We start from the raw sequence: 14,191 nt of genomic DNA, 5'->3' as shown, positions 1-14,191 counted from the left end.
TGCTTTTTTGCCATCTTATTCCAACGATGCAGGAGGCGATGTGTTGTTTATCTACATAAATTAGCATAGCCGACGGTCGGCGTGAAGCCAGTTTTGGGAGCATTTCGGTTGCTACTCTTTAACGTCAGCGGAATTCGAAAACGCGACACCCAAACTGGATTCAAGCTGCAGTACTCGACGCGTCTTTTGAATGCAAATTGATGCGTCCTCCAGTGAAGGCTATAAATAGAAAGCAAAGATGACTGTTCCAGAAGCTGGCGTACACTGTTGTTTAGGGTGCATCCGGCACGGTGAAACAGTGCCCGGGTGCATTAGAATAACATCAGCGCGCAGTGTGAAAACAGTCAAATAGTGCGCGGCTATATTTTCTACGCGTTTTCATATGCCGACGAACGGTTGAAGTGGTTTCAAGCTGCTATTTTAATTACGAAATTAAGCATAACAGTTTGCATGTTGATAAATTGTTTCAAAATTGTAATTTCCGCAGGTTTTCTGTTTTTCAACTTTTTCTACGGAACTTTATCGAGCAATTTATAGTCTTTGCTTTTTAAATTACGATCCATTTTTTAAAAGGAATGATAATGAGCTCCTTTTGAAAGCTTATCTATTAGGAGCATTTAAAGCTAAATAGTTACCTTTAGCTTTATGTAGGTAAAACTTAAATTATTGATTTAGGTAAAATTAAACTTTCAAAAATACGCTAAAATACACCTTACGTCATGCATCAACCCCCTAATGTGTCGATTTATTTTTTTATTTTTTGCTTAGTACAAACTTCTTTCATTTGAAGCGAAGCCATTTTCTTCCAAGGAATTTGGGATCTATTCTGATTGAATAGTTAACATAAATCAGGCATCTTGCTAAAGACACATCCACTTAAAACTCCATTACAAAATCATTCCCAGTCCCGATCAGGTATCATACGCTAAAGTAATTCTGTTTAATGTCTGATAAACAACGGTGTATTTAGGCACTTACTTGACCAATGAAATAAGTATTCTTTTCCATCTAAACAATTATACGGAAGAAGCATTCCGCATGAAAACTTGCCTCTGTGAGGATCACTGAATTGACACAAACAGTTTACAAATCGTACTCCTAAACACCGTTTCATTCGCTGTCTCATGCGGAATATAAACAATTTACGTTATTAATCTTTCATAGAACAACGCCAAAATGGACGTAAATTATGGTCATGGTCTATCTCAGCACGATTTCTTGCTGATCTACAATACACTACCAGTAGCATCCTTGGTTCCAAACATACAATACCGCCTAGGGTTATATTACACAAGAGGCTTCTTACCAAATGCGTGGATTGAGAAGACTTTCGCCGTAAGCACGAGAACTCATTATCGTTCTAAAAAATGTTTTCTTCCTTTTAGTAAAGAAATCAATATTGACTACGATTTCTTGTTGGATCTTCATTTGTTGACTACTTTTGCGGTTGCAGATAATTCAGAGTAAATCCACAAACATTCCAATTTCTGGAAGTATTGAAATCAAACATTAATTTTTACTCTTACGCAGCATTAAATGCTTTTTGCCCATTTATACATACGATGCCGACCGATAAGCTCGTTCGTAACCCTAGGAAAAAGATAATATGCGCTGTGGAGGATAACTGACCATAACTGCTCAGCACCTCCGTTGATTAATCTAACAGCTACGATCGGTTCGCGAGGCATCGATAACGTGCTCGATACACGATAAGGATAAAAATAGATACCGACGAAAAAAAAACAGCCACCGCATGAGGGTAACTGAGCAAAAAGGGCTGTCCGTGGGTTTGCACGCGCAGCAGAGCCCAGGTTGTTGAAACATTTATGAAGGAAATTGCTATAATCACTCCGTGCCAATATGAGCGCAAAAGCAAAAGTACATCAGCATCAATGTGCCCATTACATCACCGCAAAACACAAACGATACTTTTAGTGGGAAAAAATGGAAAAAAGTCAACATGTCACATCAGATGCTTGCACACCGCAAATGATTGATCAGAATGTATCATCGTTTACGATGAAATATTTTAGACCGGTCAAACTTTACTCTGCAAAACCGCACTCTGCACAATTAGCACAATTTTTGCTTTGCATATACCTGCTACGGTAGGCGGCGGTCTCGTTGGGCGACACTATTTCGGTAACAAATTGATAAGCAAATTTCCTTTGACCAAGTGGCCGAACAAATCAATCGATCAAACGCCACTGCGGGGGTCATAAAAGCGTGCGAGTGACGTTCGATACGGAACAGAGACGGAATAAGAACGACAGATTTGATGAAATGTCAATGATTGGAATACACTGATACTTTACGAGGAAGAAAATACGCCGTAAACGATAAGACGCTGAAGAGGTCTGATACGGCTGGTGAGAGTTCCAATGACGAGGTGTTATTTTACCGATATTTGCAATTCATTCATACCTGTACTAATTTTAATTTTCTTTTGTAAGTTCATTCCCTATGACCCATTTCGACGGTTAGTGGTAGCAACATTATTGGTGGTTGCTACGTATGTAACAAACTATCAGATAAAGGCGTTTGTAATCTAAGCATGATCTAAAATTTAGAAGCATTTAAATAGTGCTTTAAGCACATAAGTGCTGTAGGTTCAGTTCAAAAGAATTATCCATTCCGTATACTTGACAAATTTTCAGAACTTGGCAGAAATTTTCATGTTCAATCAAACTCTTTTATATTATTGTCTTGGTACTATTCTACCTCGGAAACTTTTTTCTACCTAAACGAACGATCATAACCTCGTTCCGTTCGAAAACTGTGTAATCTGTTCAACGTGCTGCAATCGTTACAAACGTGCACAGCAAACTGATCGTCCATCGGATTTCACAGATCCAAAACCGACATTGTCGACCTGGGCTGTTCACACAGCCTTGCGCTTTTGCGCACCAAGGGTTTTGTCGCCATGTATGTCATTTTGCTGCCATAATCGGCAACGTATTTACGATATGGACGCCTACAGCCAGCATTAGTCAGTCATAAACGTCGCCGGCGTGTTTGGGATAAGACCACAAAATGCACCAAGCAGTAGATAGGGACGTGGAAGAAACAAACAACGAAACTCTTCTGGAAAATGGTATTGGGTTCCGTGTCGTTGAGGTGAAGAATAATTTGACAGAAATTAAACATATTTCGCAAGGACAGAAAAGTGATAATGGATGGATGGCAATAAAAGGATAAGTGTGTCAACGAATGTACCAAGGTAAAGCGAATTGTCAAGGTTCGATACATTTAACGACACTTGTAAGATGTTTTTTCACGCAATTTTTACAAAAATATTTATTAATTACTAAGTTAAAAATAAAGAATAAAAGAATGTATGAATTAAATAGCCAGCAACCTATAAAATAGATCATGCATTATCACATTCCTTATATTTCTTATGTACTCAAGATCCACTTTGCACATTCTGTCTTATCAACCTGGTCAATAGTGGCTCCTTTCTAAGGTTTACGCCGGTACAAATATAGACATTCCAGCAGTACTCTGCTAAGAGCACCAACTAATGCAGCACTGCTCCATCTCCTCACACCCACGTGTTTGAACAATAACATAAACAATAGCTTTATAATAAGTGTACAGTGCAAATTCTGCTGCATTGCTGCGAAAAGTGCATCTGATGTAAACACATTCATTACCAAGCTTTTAAAAAACCACACTAAACTAAACAGTGCGATTTGCTTAACAACGGAACACAGCGGTATGCACGGAGAGCCATGAACAGATTGTAAACAAATCGCTGTCAAATCATCATTGCTCTTAGAATCATCTTTCCTTGATGGGATGCTGGAAAGGGCAGCCTACGTTGCAGTTGGCAAGAGTAGAAGCGAAAAACGATGTGCCTTGATAAAATCATCTGTCATCATAACGATCGGTATGGTTTATCGCGCGTTTAGTACAATTTACATCAATTGTGCAATCTCCCCGCACGATGACGAGCTTACAATGATTTAGGTACACCATACAAATAGAACCACTAAAGTACCACGGAAATGGATCTTCTCCCTACGCACACACAAACACGCACGCAAACACATTTATGTGTTTGTTGTTCTATAAATAAACAGAAACACACTCTATTGCAGCACATCCCGCTCACAGATTTGGCATTTCTTTGGCCGCAACAGACAACCTTCAAACAAAGAAACGACAAACGCCTACGTTGTTGATCATCCGCATCATTTAGAAGACGCGTGGTGGAGATCAAGCCTTGCTTTACTAACATTACTTGGTAACACAACAGCGATGGTTATCGTAGCAATGCGAGGGAAGATTTATTCTAGAGAAACACAATGTCACACGCACACATCACGCACAGAGGGTAAGCGATCGGAAATGATCTGTTTAGCGCTTTACCTCACACTGTTAGGTACATTTTGACTTTAATTTTGAGCTGTTTATGCTTATTTATTTACACTGTATGTCTTGTACAGTCACTTATTCTATTGCTATCGCATACAGGCTGTTGCCACGGTGTAAGGTAATCAAGAAACAATGATACGTACCTTTGAAGGCGAACAGTGATCTGCATCGTGTATCCGGGGCGCCGATAATGGTTGATAAAAGTCCGGTTTACTTCTTTTAGATCCCGGAGGTTGCACACCCGGTTTTACCGTTATGCAGCAAAATGCACACACAGCTCCGCAGTGGACACAAGCGTCCAAGCTCCAAAGACAAACCATACACAACGATCCCGGTGCAAGCGATTTCCGCGCGATCTACGCGAGACTCACCTCTCTGGGGGAGGAAAGCTTCTTCTGTACTGTGAGGCGAAAAGACGCCTCACAGTAACGCAGTGTCAAAGGGAGGGAAAGCAATAAAAAAAAACCCGGCGTACTTTGTCGCACGTTTACATACACACTTGCATGAGCCGCGAAACAGGGGAGAAAAACTACACCGTGTTGCGCGAATGACAACGCGAAGAGGAATGCGTGACGGGAGCACGCGATCAAGCACAGTTTTGTACAGAGGAGCCATAAGCGCGCGCACACACACAATGGTGGATAATGCTTCTGTACGTCGATCTACCAGCTGTGCTGATCGCGGTGGATCGCGAATCATACTTTATGTTCGATGTTTGTGTGTATGTGTGTCACGAGAAGAGTTTTTTTGCTTTTGAAGGTGCTGTCTGCTTTCAGAACTACATTGGCAGTTCTTTCACCGAAATGACAATCTCCATAAAATATGAAACAAGCACAATGATGCGTAGTCTCCAGATCCATATCCAACAAATGTAATTTCAAATAATATTGAAAGGTGTTTGTTGATTTGTTGTGAAAATGTGCACCCATAATAAACAAGGTCTTAAAAACTGAACAGCTACTCACAATCACGAAGAATAACACCGGTCGTGCGCGACCGTGCCCGAACTTCACACCAAACTGAACGAACTAGAAGATGCAGCGTGAGGTAGTAATAATATACGTCGTCTTTTTTGTGTGTTATCAGTGCGGCTCTATGGCACAGCAGGGAGCAAATTCTTTTCCCTCACTCACACGCACTTCTTAAACCACAAAATCAATGATAGACTACTTTCACTTCAACGAAAGGGATGCGATCATACATCCATCGGCACATTAAAAAGGTAAATTCATGTAATGGAACATGCACAAAACTGGCTTGATTATGATCGTAAAAAGTAGTACGAAAACAAAACTGTTTAAACTTTGGCACACGTGAAGATTGGACGCAATAGCAAGCAACAGTAACAACACAACAAAACGCGCAACTTATGACTAAAACACCACAAGCGAACAACGTAAATCACGGTACTCCGATCCGGTGTGGTTTACAGGGTGCTTCAGAAGTAGTTCTAACGTTGTTACAAATATCCCCAAAAACATCCAAAAGGGAATCCTTTAAATTATGTGTAACATGCACTAAAGATAGTTGTCAACAAATCATAATAAAACCTCCCAGATGTTACCACAATTTTATTTAAAGAAAATTAAGGTTTATTGATTGATAAATATCGGTTTACCCTGTAAGCTAAACAGGTCCGATAGCCGCACAACTACGTGCGTGCGTATATAAAGTGGTTTTTGGGGGGATGGATGGATCTTCGGGTTGAGTGAGTGTGCGTACTTTGGACCATACGCATACACTGTCCCCATATGCAATGATGAAAGAGAGAAAGATACAGTGAGTTAAATAGAACGTTGTACAGAGTTATTTAATAATTTATTATACATTCGTTGGTCGTTTTTATCAAATAAAAACACAACATATATAAATGTATGTCCAAGTCATGTAATCCATGACTCAACAACAACGGCGGTTTCGGTGGGGTATGTGATAAACGACGCCGGTTCTACACGACACGACCGGGATTCAAATCCCATCTGGACCATCCATCCCCCTAGCAAGGACTGACTATCTGGTTACTTGGTAAAACAAGTCAAATATGCCAGAAATGGACGGCATGGCCATTGAGGGTCGTTATGCCAACACGAGAGAGACTGAACAACTCAAACGTTATTGATTCTAGTAGACAATGTACTAGTTTTGTATTATATTAACAAAAAAAAATTGTACCTTCTACATGAAGCATGCAGACATGCATGACGCATATAACCTCGTATCGTTTAATGCTTCCTTCCGTTTTATTCTAACATATTACTAAATGTCACAGGGCTCAGGATATCTTGTGGTCATCTTCAATCGAAAATTTTCACTAAATGAGCAGTTCTTCTACTGCAAAGCTGCACAAATCGTAAAACGGAAGACGTGACGGGGGTAGCTTACAGTGAGTGCATGTAATAACGGAGGAGATGGGGTAGTGTAATAGAAGGTAAAGGTTGCAATAAGCCCAATTGACGGCCTCAGATCGACCCGACAGATCGTTTTGCACAATCGCAGATAACGCAAATGATACGCCTGGTGCATAAATGCATCTATGATGCTTATAATGATGCTAATAACAATGTCGATCCGGACTGGATGGTCACATTCCGCCTCTCGTAGACCTCCTGCTCGTCGATTCGTGCAGGTACGCTACCAAAACGAGGCGTTGTTTGGGTTAGTGGGTTGCACATACCACCTTCAATGCACTTTGCATTTCTAATTGACCCGCAGCAATGTAAGTGCTTGTGGCGCTTTGCCGATGAGGCTTCGGGGTTTGTATTCTTTACTCGGGCGAGGTAGTTGCTACGCTGGGGAAGAGTAGATATATCTCATGCAAAACACAATGTTTGTGCAGTACCCGTTTTGGCTAATCGTGAGCGGTTTACATTTCCATTGAGCTCGTTTTTGTGTGCACGAGTGCGTTTTTTTGCATTTTGGATGCATACATTCCATCGTTTCAGCTTGGGTGCAACAGAGTATCGCGTGTACTATGCACATCGCATCGTGTTTTGACCACGGAAAGAACAAAGGGAACGCAATGTTGCATTTTCAATATATTTGCCGACAGCCAGTGCATCCTGTTTGACATGCAAATATGCAACGAAATTATTGTGACATTGATGGGGCAAAATACTGGTGAAGATATTTGAATCAAACAGTTATTATATTATTAGTTCTATTCCGTCATATGTGAGCTTTCATGCTGTTATTTGAAATGATTCTAAACAAATTAGTTCAATGCAACGAATTGGAACTTTAGAAAGGTGGTAAGATAAGGTCCCAACGCCTTGTCAGGAAGGTCTATATCTTGGAACACGTGAACAGAAAACTGAAACAAGGTTTACTGAAAATTTTCTAACAGCATCGAGTTAAATATTCTTTAATTTTAATACTTTAATAAGAAAATATCCATGCAAACCTATTCTATTTTAAAACCAAGGGGAAATGTGAATCCAGCATGGTATGTTTTTTCTTACGATTTCCGTTTGAATGTGCGGGAAGCCAACCACGTGGAAGCTTTCATTTTCGCCCTTTCGTTAGCGACGGCGAAAAATGAGCTTTCATTGCTTGAAGGGTTACTCCTGTCAGTATGCAATTTGTATGCCACATATATCAGCACAGTATGCAATACGATTGATTTTATTCTAAATTAAATGACGTTAATCATGTTGTAATCGCTGTTCATTGCAAATATTTCGAAAAATTAAAATTTTGTAAATAAGCATTGAATTAATATTTTGGGTAGAAAATGATGTTAAACTAACTTGAGAATGTAAGCCATCAATAGTTTCATGATCATTATCAATACAATCTCATCTCATTACAATACAATCAAGAAAATGAATTTGTAATGAAATTATATTACTTCTGGGACTGCCATGATGAATATACTTAACAATGAATATTTAATTTTTCCCAAAATGTTTGGACTATAAGGATTTTGCATTGTTTAGTAGGTACATATTTCCTCCTACCAAAGCTACATTACTTGTAGCCAAAAAAGTGGTTTTATAGTTCAAGACTTGCACCGAAAAGCCTAATCCCAGTTGAGAACTGTGTTTTTAACATTTGATATATTAAACTCACCTTGGTTGAGAGGAAACCTGGTGTCCAATATCTACCTATTCGTAATCCAAACATATGTACGTATATTTCGAACTGAAACGAAAAAAGATAATTTTGAAATTTAAAATCATTTCATTGCACATCACCAAAAAACAAAATAACCCTAACTGGACCTCCGAGACCTTCTCCAAGAGCCCAGTTAGAGTTCCCTTGCCAAGAAAATGAAAGAAAAAAAGCTCATGCAATCCGATTTACGAATATACTGTCCAGAATGGTTTTTGGCTCCCATTTTCGTTAAGTGATTGGATTTCGAGCGGGGCAGCAGCTTACGCCATTCCAATCCGCAACACACAACCAAGAAAGCACATGGGGCACTCGTTGCGAGTCTAGGATGCGAAAGAAAGCAATTGTTTGTTTGTGCCACGTAAGGATTGCCCGTCTGCATTCCAAACAGCGTACGTATTGCAAAGATATAAAGCGTCCCACATTTCTCACATTTCTGTCCTCGCCACCGAAAGGCGAAACAAACCGAAACCGGAACCTTTTACTTCGTTAGTGCTAAAGCATCGGGTGGTTGTGGCGGATGGAAGCTAAAGGGTCCGAAAGGCTACGAGCGTACTTATATCCGAAATAACACACCAACGGCAAAACGGGAGCAACTCAATTCGAGGATATAAATGACCTCTATTATTGGAATTTATCTTAATGGAAAATGGACCATCGTTTCTAGCCGGGCTCCATCCCGTTCGCCAACCCGTTTGCATTGGGTTGTTTGCCCAATTGCTACGAAGGTAATAAATTTTATTGGTTTTCTTGTTATTAGATTTTTCCAGGGTTTTCCAGGGGATGGTATGTGAAAATCCTTCTCGTGCTTTCATATTGCTATTTTAATTTTGTTCATTGGGTTTCTTCTCATATAATAGTTTAGTATCCGGTAGCTTTTCTGATTATCACCTTTTTTAAAAATGTTAAAATATTGAATTATATATATCAAATAAATAAGGCTTTCTATCGTAAAGCTAATCCCTTGCGAACTAGGTTTATCAATGCTAAAGATATTTGTGCACAGCTGTTAGTCAAACCATTGTGGCTCTACGAATTTTATTTTTCTGGATGCATGCTACAAACGGCGTCAATTCCACGCAACAGAACTAGATATCAAATCTCATCCCCGTAGCAAGAACTGACTATCCAGATACGTGGTAAAAATACGTCTAGTGTGCCAGATATGGTCGGCATGGCGTTCAAGTTAATGGTCGTTAAGCCAAGAAGAAGAAGAGATTTAAGGTTGAGTAAAAGCATCATTCAATTTTTTCGCTTTAGAATGCTTGCAGCCTTTTCCATTTAGTTGAAGTATTTATCTTTGCTTGCATCTGATTGCAATCTTACAAAAAGGGTATTTATGTTTTGTGCCGGTATTTACGAATAAGGTCCTATTGCGAACTCACGTCCTAACCTTACCTACCGTTCGTTGCAATTTTTCTGTGCAACTATTCAATTTCCGTGCCAACTTTTATTAATAAAAGCAAAAAACTGAGTCCATCTATATTATAGCACTATGAAGAAAAAATGCACTGTTTGCATCGAATGCTTCTTGTAAAACGTTGCGTTCATCAAATATTCCGATTGAACCCAAGCCTTGAGATGACATTTTTATTTGTTATTTATCTCTCCTTCTTCTTCGAACCATGGTTGTGTCTCGATTTACAACTACGACTTGGGCTTGTACATCAACCAGCACCAGTACACGGTTAGCCGATGAAATGCATTTAAATGCGTCTCAAGTGCAGATGGACATCAAATAGATGATTTCAACTCTCAGATATCCGACCTTCCGTGCTTTCACCCATTTTGCAGTTAGGTTTGGTAATCTTTTTTAAGATTGTGGAGCTTTACCGGGAAGGGTAAAAGAAAAACAAATTATTCATTCTCCATCGCGGTGTGGTATTTTTTTCTGAGGTAGAACAAGTGTATTTGAAATTTGTTTGCTAGAATTATAGGCTCATCTTTGATGTTGTTTGTTGAATGTGTTTCGCTTTCATAAGTAAAAATGTGAAATTTACAGTAGATTGATAACGTATAACGTAGAAACAATAAATGATAATTCCAGGGGATTGAGTGTTTTCATTAATTCCTTGTACACAACTTTGATATAAAATTAAATGTTTTCATATCATAAAATATTCAAAAGCTGTATAAAAATAAAGCGTAACAAAAAATCCATTGAAATAAATCAAATGTTGTCCACGTTGAAACTTAGCAAGAGGTTGAGAACATTCGTCCGTCAATAGTTTAGCCCTGCCAATTACCTCTTTCTTTTGGAACAATCTGTAAAAACTGTACGAGTTAAGTCATTCGACAAGTTCTATTTACTCCTGGTCTAATCGTAATGTAAAAATCATACATTACGATACGATCATTAATCAATAATCTGATACATGGGGACATTGCCATTCCAGATTATTTTTTACAACACATGCGAAACAAACTCCTAGCCCAGGAAGATCCTTTTTGGTTTGAACTGTGTTAGGTGTACGTAAACTCCTGAACGTAAACTCCGTTCATTAGCTGGATCGAAACATTCCAACAATTGTTCAGTAGGTAATCAATCCGATCTCAATGAGTTCCATTCAATGGTCTCCAAAACAATTCATCCGTTTCCATGCTTTCTCGGCGATTATAAGGAAAATGTTCTTCCCCATGTGAAGAACGTACGCAAGCGCCACTACAGTTTCATACAGATACTCATCGCATAGCAAAACATGAGAAAGATTCGTTGGAGGGAGTATTGCATTGAGAGCTTCAGAGTCGTAAGGGGAAAATGAAGACCTTCCCTGTCACACTAGCGATCACACCCTTCTCTCGTCTTATCATTCTGCCACCACGAGTATCATATGTTGATTAAATTCCTGTCCAATTCCACCCCACATCATGCACCTACTGCACACCGCACACATCCTGCCACCTACCACCTAATTTCCCCTTTTTCCACTACTTTTTTCGTAAGAAAGAAACGAACATCAACCAGTGCTACTAAAAAAATGCAAATATTATATTTTTATCGTTTTCATTCAATTGAAAGGCCGGCTCCTGGTCCATCCAACATCAACCCTCCCTGGAAAATGTCCTGCACGAACCGCTCGAGTGCGATGGCGGAGAAATTCGATTACCTATACATGCGCACGTGGGTCGCGTGTGCTGTACGCCATTGCATTTTTGCGTAAGCGCAAACGAGAGCTCGACAGCATCCGCGTGCGTTCCGATTGGAAAACGGGGAGGAAGATCTCATCTACGGCCGCTTTTGCGTTAGATGACTGTGTAGGAAAGAATAGGCAGGCTAGTGCGATGTGCGCGAGTGGGACAAATTGGATAACGACCGTAATAGAACGCGGACCGGGGTGTTGATATCAATCGTGCACCACCCAAAAGCGACAACCCTCGAATAGTACTCGCTCAGTGTGCGTTTGCAAGCTGTACGTGCAAGAAATCGGTGACATTCGTGGAACATGCATGTGAAGAAGTCCTGCTAGACCTCCGCAAACTGTCAGTCGTTCGATGTCAGTCGCGTAAGTGACGCGTGCGGGACAATAAATTTCTGGCGCTTCCTTGCCCAAGCGAACACAACAGTTTCGATTGGACAGCCCAATCGAGTTGGCGCAAATCAAAGGAAATAACGAATTTTCCACAGTACATTGTGCGGTTGTTGTTCGAACTTGTGATTCGGTGTGAAGTAATTTAAATCGTGATATGAGAAAGAAGTGTTGTACAGTGAATCGGAACACAATAAAATAAATAATTATTGAATAAGAGCGTTTTTATCATTCACGGCGTTGTTTATACTGTAAACCAAAGCTATCAAGTAAATTTCAGGATTGAAAAAATACCGTCGGGAAAAGTGATAGCGTGTATTAATATAAACAGTTCTAAAGTCAGTTCTAAACAGTTAGTCTGGTGATTGGTGAAAAATTTATTGAGATTAAAACTGAAATCAGAAATCATTTAAACCTTATATAATTACATAAAACCAAATAGTTTTGTGTGTAAGTGCGATAAAGGGTGTGTAGGAATATTTTACTGATAAAAAGGTACACATCAGTTTGAAAGAAGTTTCAAACAAAACGATACCTGGCACAGCAGGTATACTTTTATCGATTGCGTTCTGCCCGTTGCGGTTGCAGTTTTCCAGGTGGACCAGTTAGCGGGGTCTTGGACCTCGTTTAAAAGAGTCAAGATTTTCACGGACGGGAATAAGGTATGTGATGAAAGCTTGAGACAATATGGGATAATTGCACTAGTTACACGCTAGTTTACACAATGAATGGAATACATAAAGGGATGACGTACAGGGTTTACAAAGAACATTTAAGAATTGTTACATCAATCACAATATAGTTGTTTCCAACAATGTGGATGACGTTATTGCAAATAACGTAGGATAAAAGGATAACAGAGCAAACGTAGGATAAAAGTCCTCTTACTTGAACTAATGTTACTTAAAACAGGTAACAGGAGGGAAAGGAAGTTTATGGAATTGCCCGAAAAGATAAATGCTATTTCTTCCAACAGTATGCTCCAAGGATATGATATCTTTACGCACTTTGCAAATTTGTGCTCCAGGGTCTCTACCTGTGAGCATACTGAGCAGGCCGAAGACGCTGGATACTCATCGCCAAATACTGGATGAATTTCCATTAGTTTTATATGAAGTTTAGCATAATGTCTATTTTTAATAGATACTGAACATTAAAACAGGAATTATAAGGAAAATAATTTATAAATTTTGTATTTATATAAAAGCGATTGATTGATACAAAATCAATCCGATTTATGACATACAAATTAATACAAATTAACAATTAACATACAAATTAAACGAATTATGTTTCACTTTATGAGATTCTTTAACTAAAAACTAATTTCCGTTTTATAATTATTCGATAAATAATTAATTTTGTATTGACATAAAAACGTTTGTATAGAAAAGTCAGGAATAAAACAAAAAATCATTGATATGTTAAGGGTATTCAGCTTTTCTACCGGTTTTATGTAAGCGGCACACACAACGGTTATTATTGCATTATCGCTTAAAATAAACAATGCTTTCAAATGAACAGTTAAATCAATTCGATTGGTGTTGGTCGACTGAAAATTCAATTGAGAGCACGCCGATATCGTTGTGAAATTATTTGTAAAATCTCTGCCCAACTGCTTGATCGAGGAAATCAAATGGTTCCAATCGAATTCATTTCCTTCGCTTCATCTTCCTGCCACAATCACCATCGAGTGTCCTGAACTTGACCGTAGTGCAAATAATGCGTTCTACCCCATCCGTGACACATTTCGTACATACCCAGTGATGCAGTACATATGAAAATTGCCTTTGGGGTTGGTTCATTTTGCAAACTTTACACCCTTAGCCCCCAAAGAACCGATTGTCCTGTCTCTCTTGCACTCTTTGCCTTCATATTGGTATATTGCGAGCACGAAAACAGCAACACCATTGGAATGCAACAGCAAATTGCACAACAGGATCCGCTCACTGAGCCCAGGCAAAACCTCGGCAATGCGATTACGGTTTTGGGGTTGGGGAAATCGGTTTGGATTTTATCTGAAAAATGGCACCACCATTTTGAAACCCCTCCCCCCTTCCCTCCTACCACCTTTCCACAGCGAGGCCTACCATAACGTATAAATCTATGTTGCGGTGCCAAAAAAACACCGGAAAGCGGGCGAGATTAAGCAGAAAAGAGTACATTTTGTCTCG

General features: G+C 39.3%; 2 protein-coding genes across 8 annotated transcripts in view; one reads left to right on the top strand and one right to left on the bottom strand.

Moving 5' to 3' along the window:
- Nucleotides 1-14,191, bottom strand: part of LOC125762128 (chromosome transmission fidelity protein 18 homolog) — a 92,052-nt gene that overhangs the window by 8,098 nt on the left and 69,763 nt on the right. For 5 of the 6 annotated variants that reach the window (XR_007418167.1, XR_007418168.1, XM_049423921.1 and 2 more), the window contains one exon: nt 8,449-8,520. Coding sequence is in view for 3 of the 6 variants with exons in the window: in XM_049423921.1 (XP_049279878.1) it covers nt 8,449-8,520 (72 nt within the window). In the remaining 3 variants the exon portion in view is untranslated. Of the gene's footprint in view, nt 1-8,448; nt 8,521-14,191 lie in introns of those variants that run through there. The other variant, XR_007418169.1, reaches the window with a different exon arrangement.
- Nucleotides 9,467-14,191, top strand: part of LOC125762133 (diencephalon/mesencephalon homeobox protein 1-like) — a 56,465-nt gene continuing 51,740 nt past the window's right edge. For both annotated transcript variants that reach the window (XM_049423937.1, XM_049423936.1), the window contains exon 1: nt 9,467-12,679. The gene's annotated coding sequence lies outside the window, so the exon portion shown is untranslated. The remainder of the gene's footprint in view (nt 12,680-14,191) is intronic.

Source organism: Anopheles funestus, chromosome 2RL (assembly GCF_943734845.2).
Source record: "Anopheles funestus chromosome 2RL, idAnoFuneDA-416_04, whole genome shotgun sequence".
NCBI classification, from domain to species: Eukaryota; Metazoa; Arthropoda; class Insecta; order Diptera; family Culicidae; genus Anopheles; species Anopheles funestus.
The sequence above is the reverse complement of the archived record's forward strand: the minus strand, read 5'-3'. Positions and strand labels throughout refer to the sequence as shown.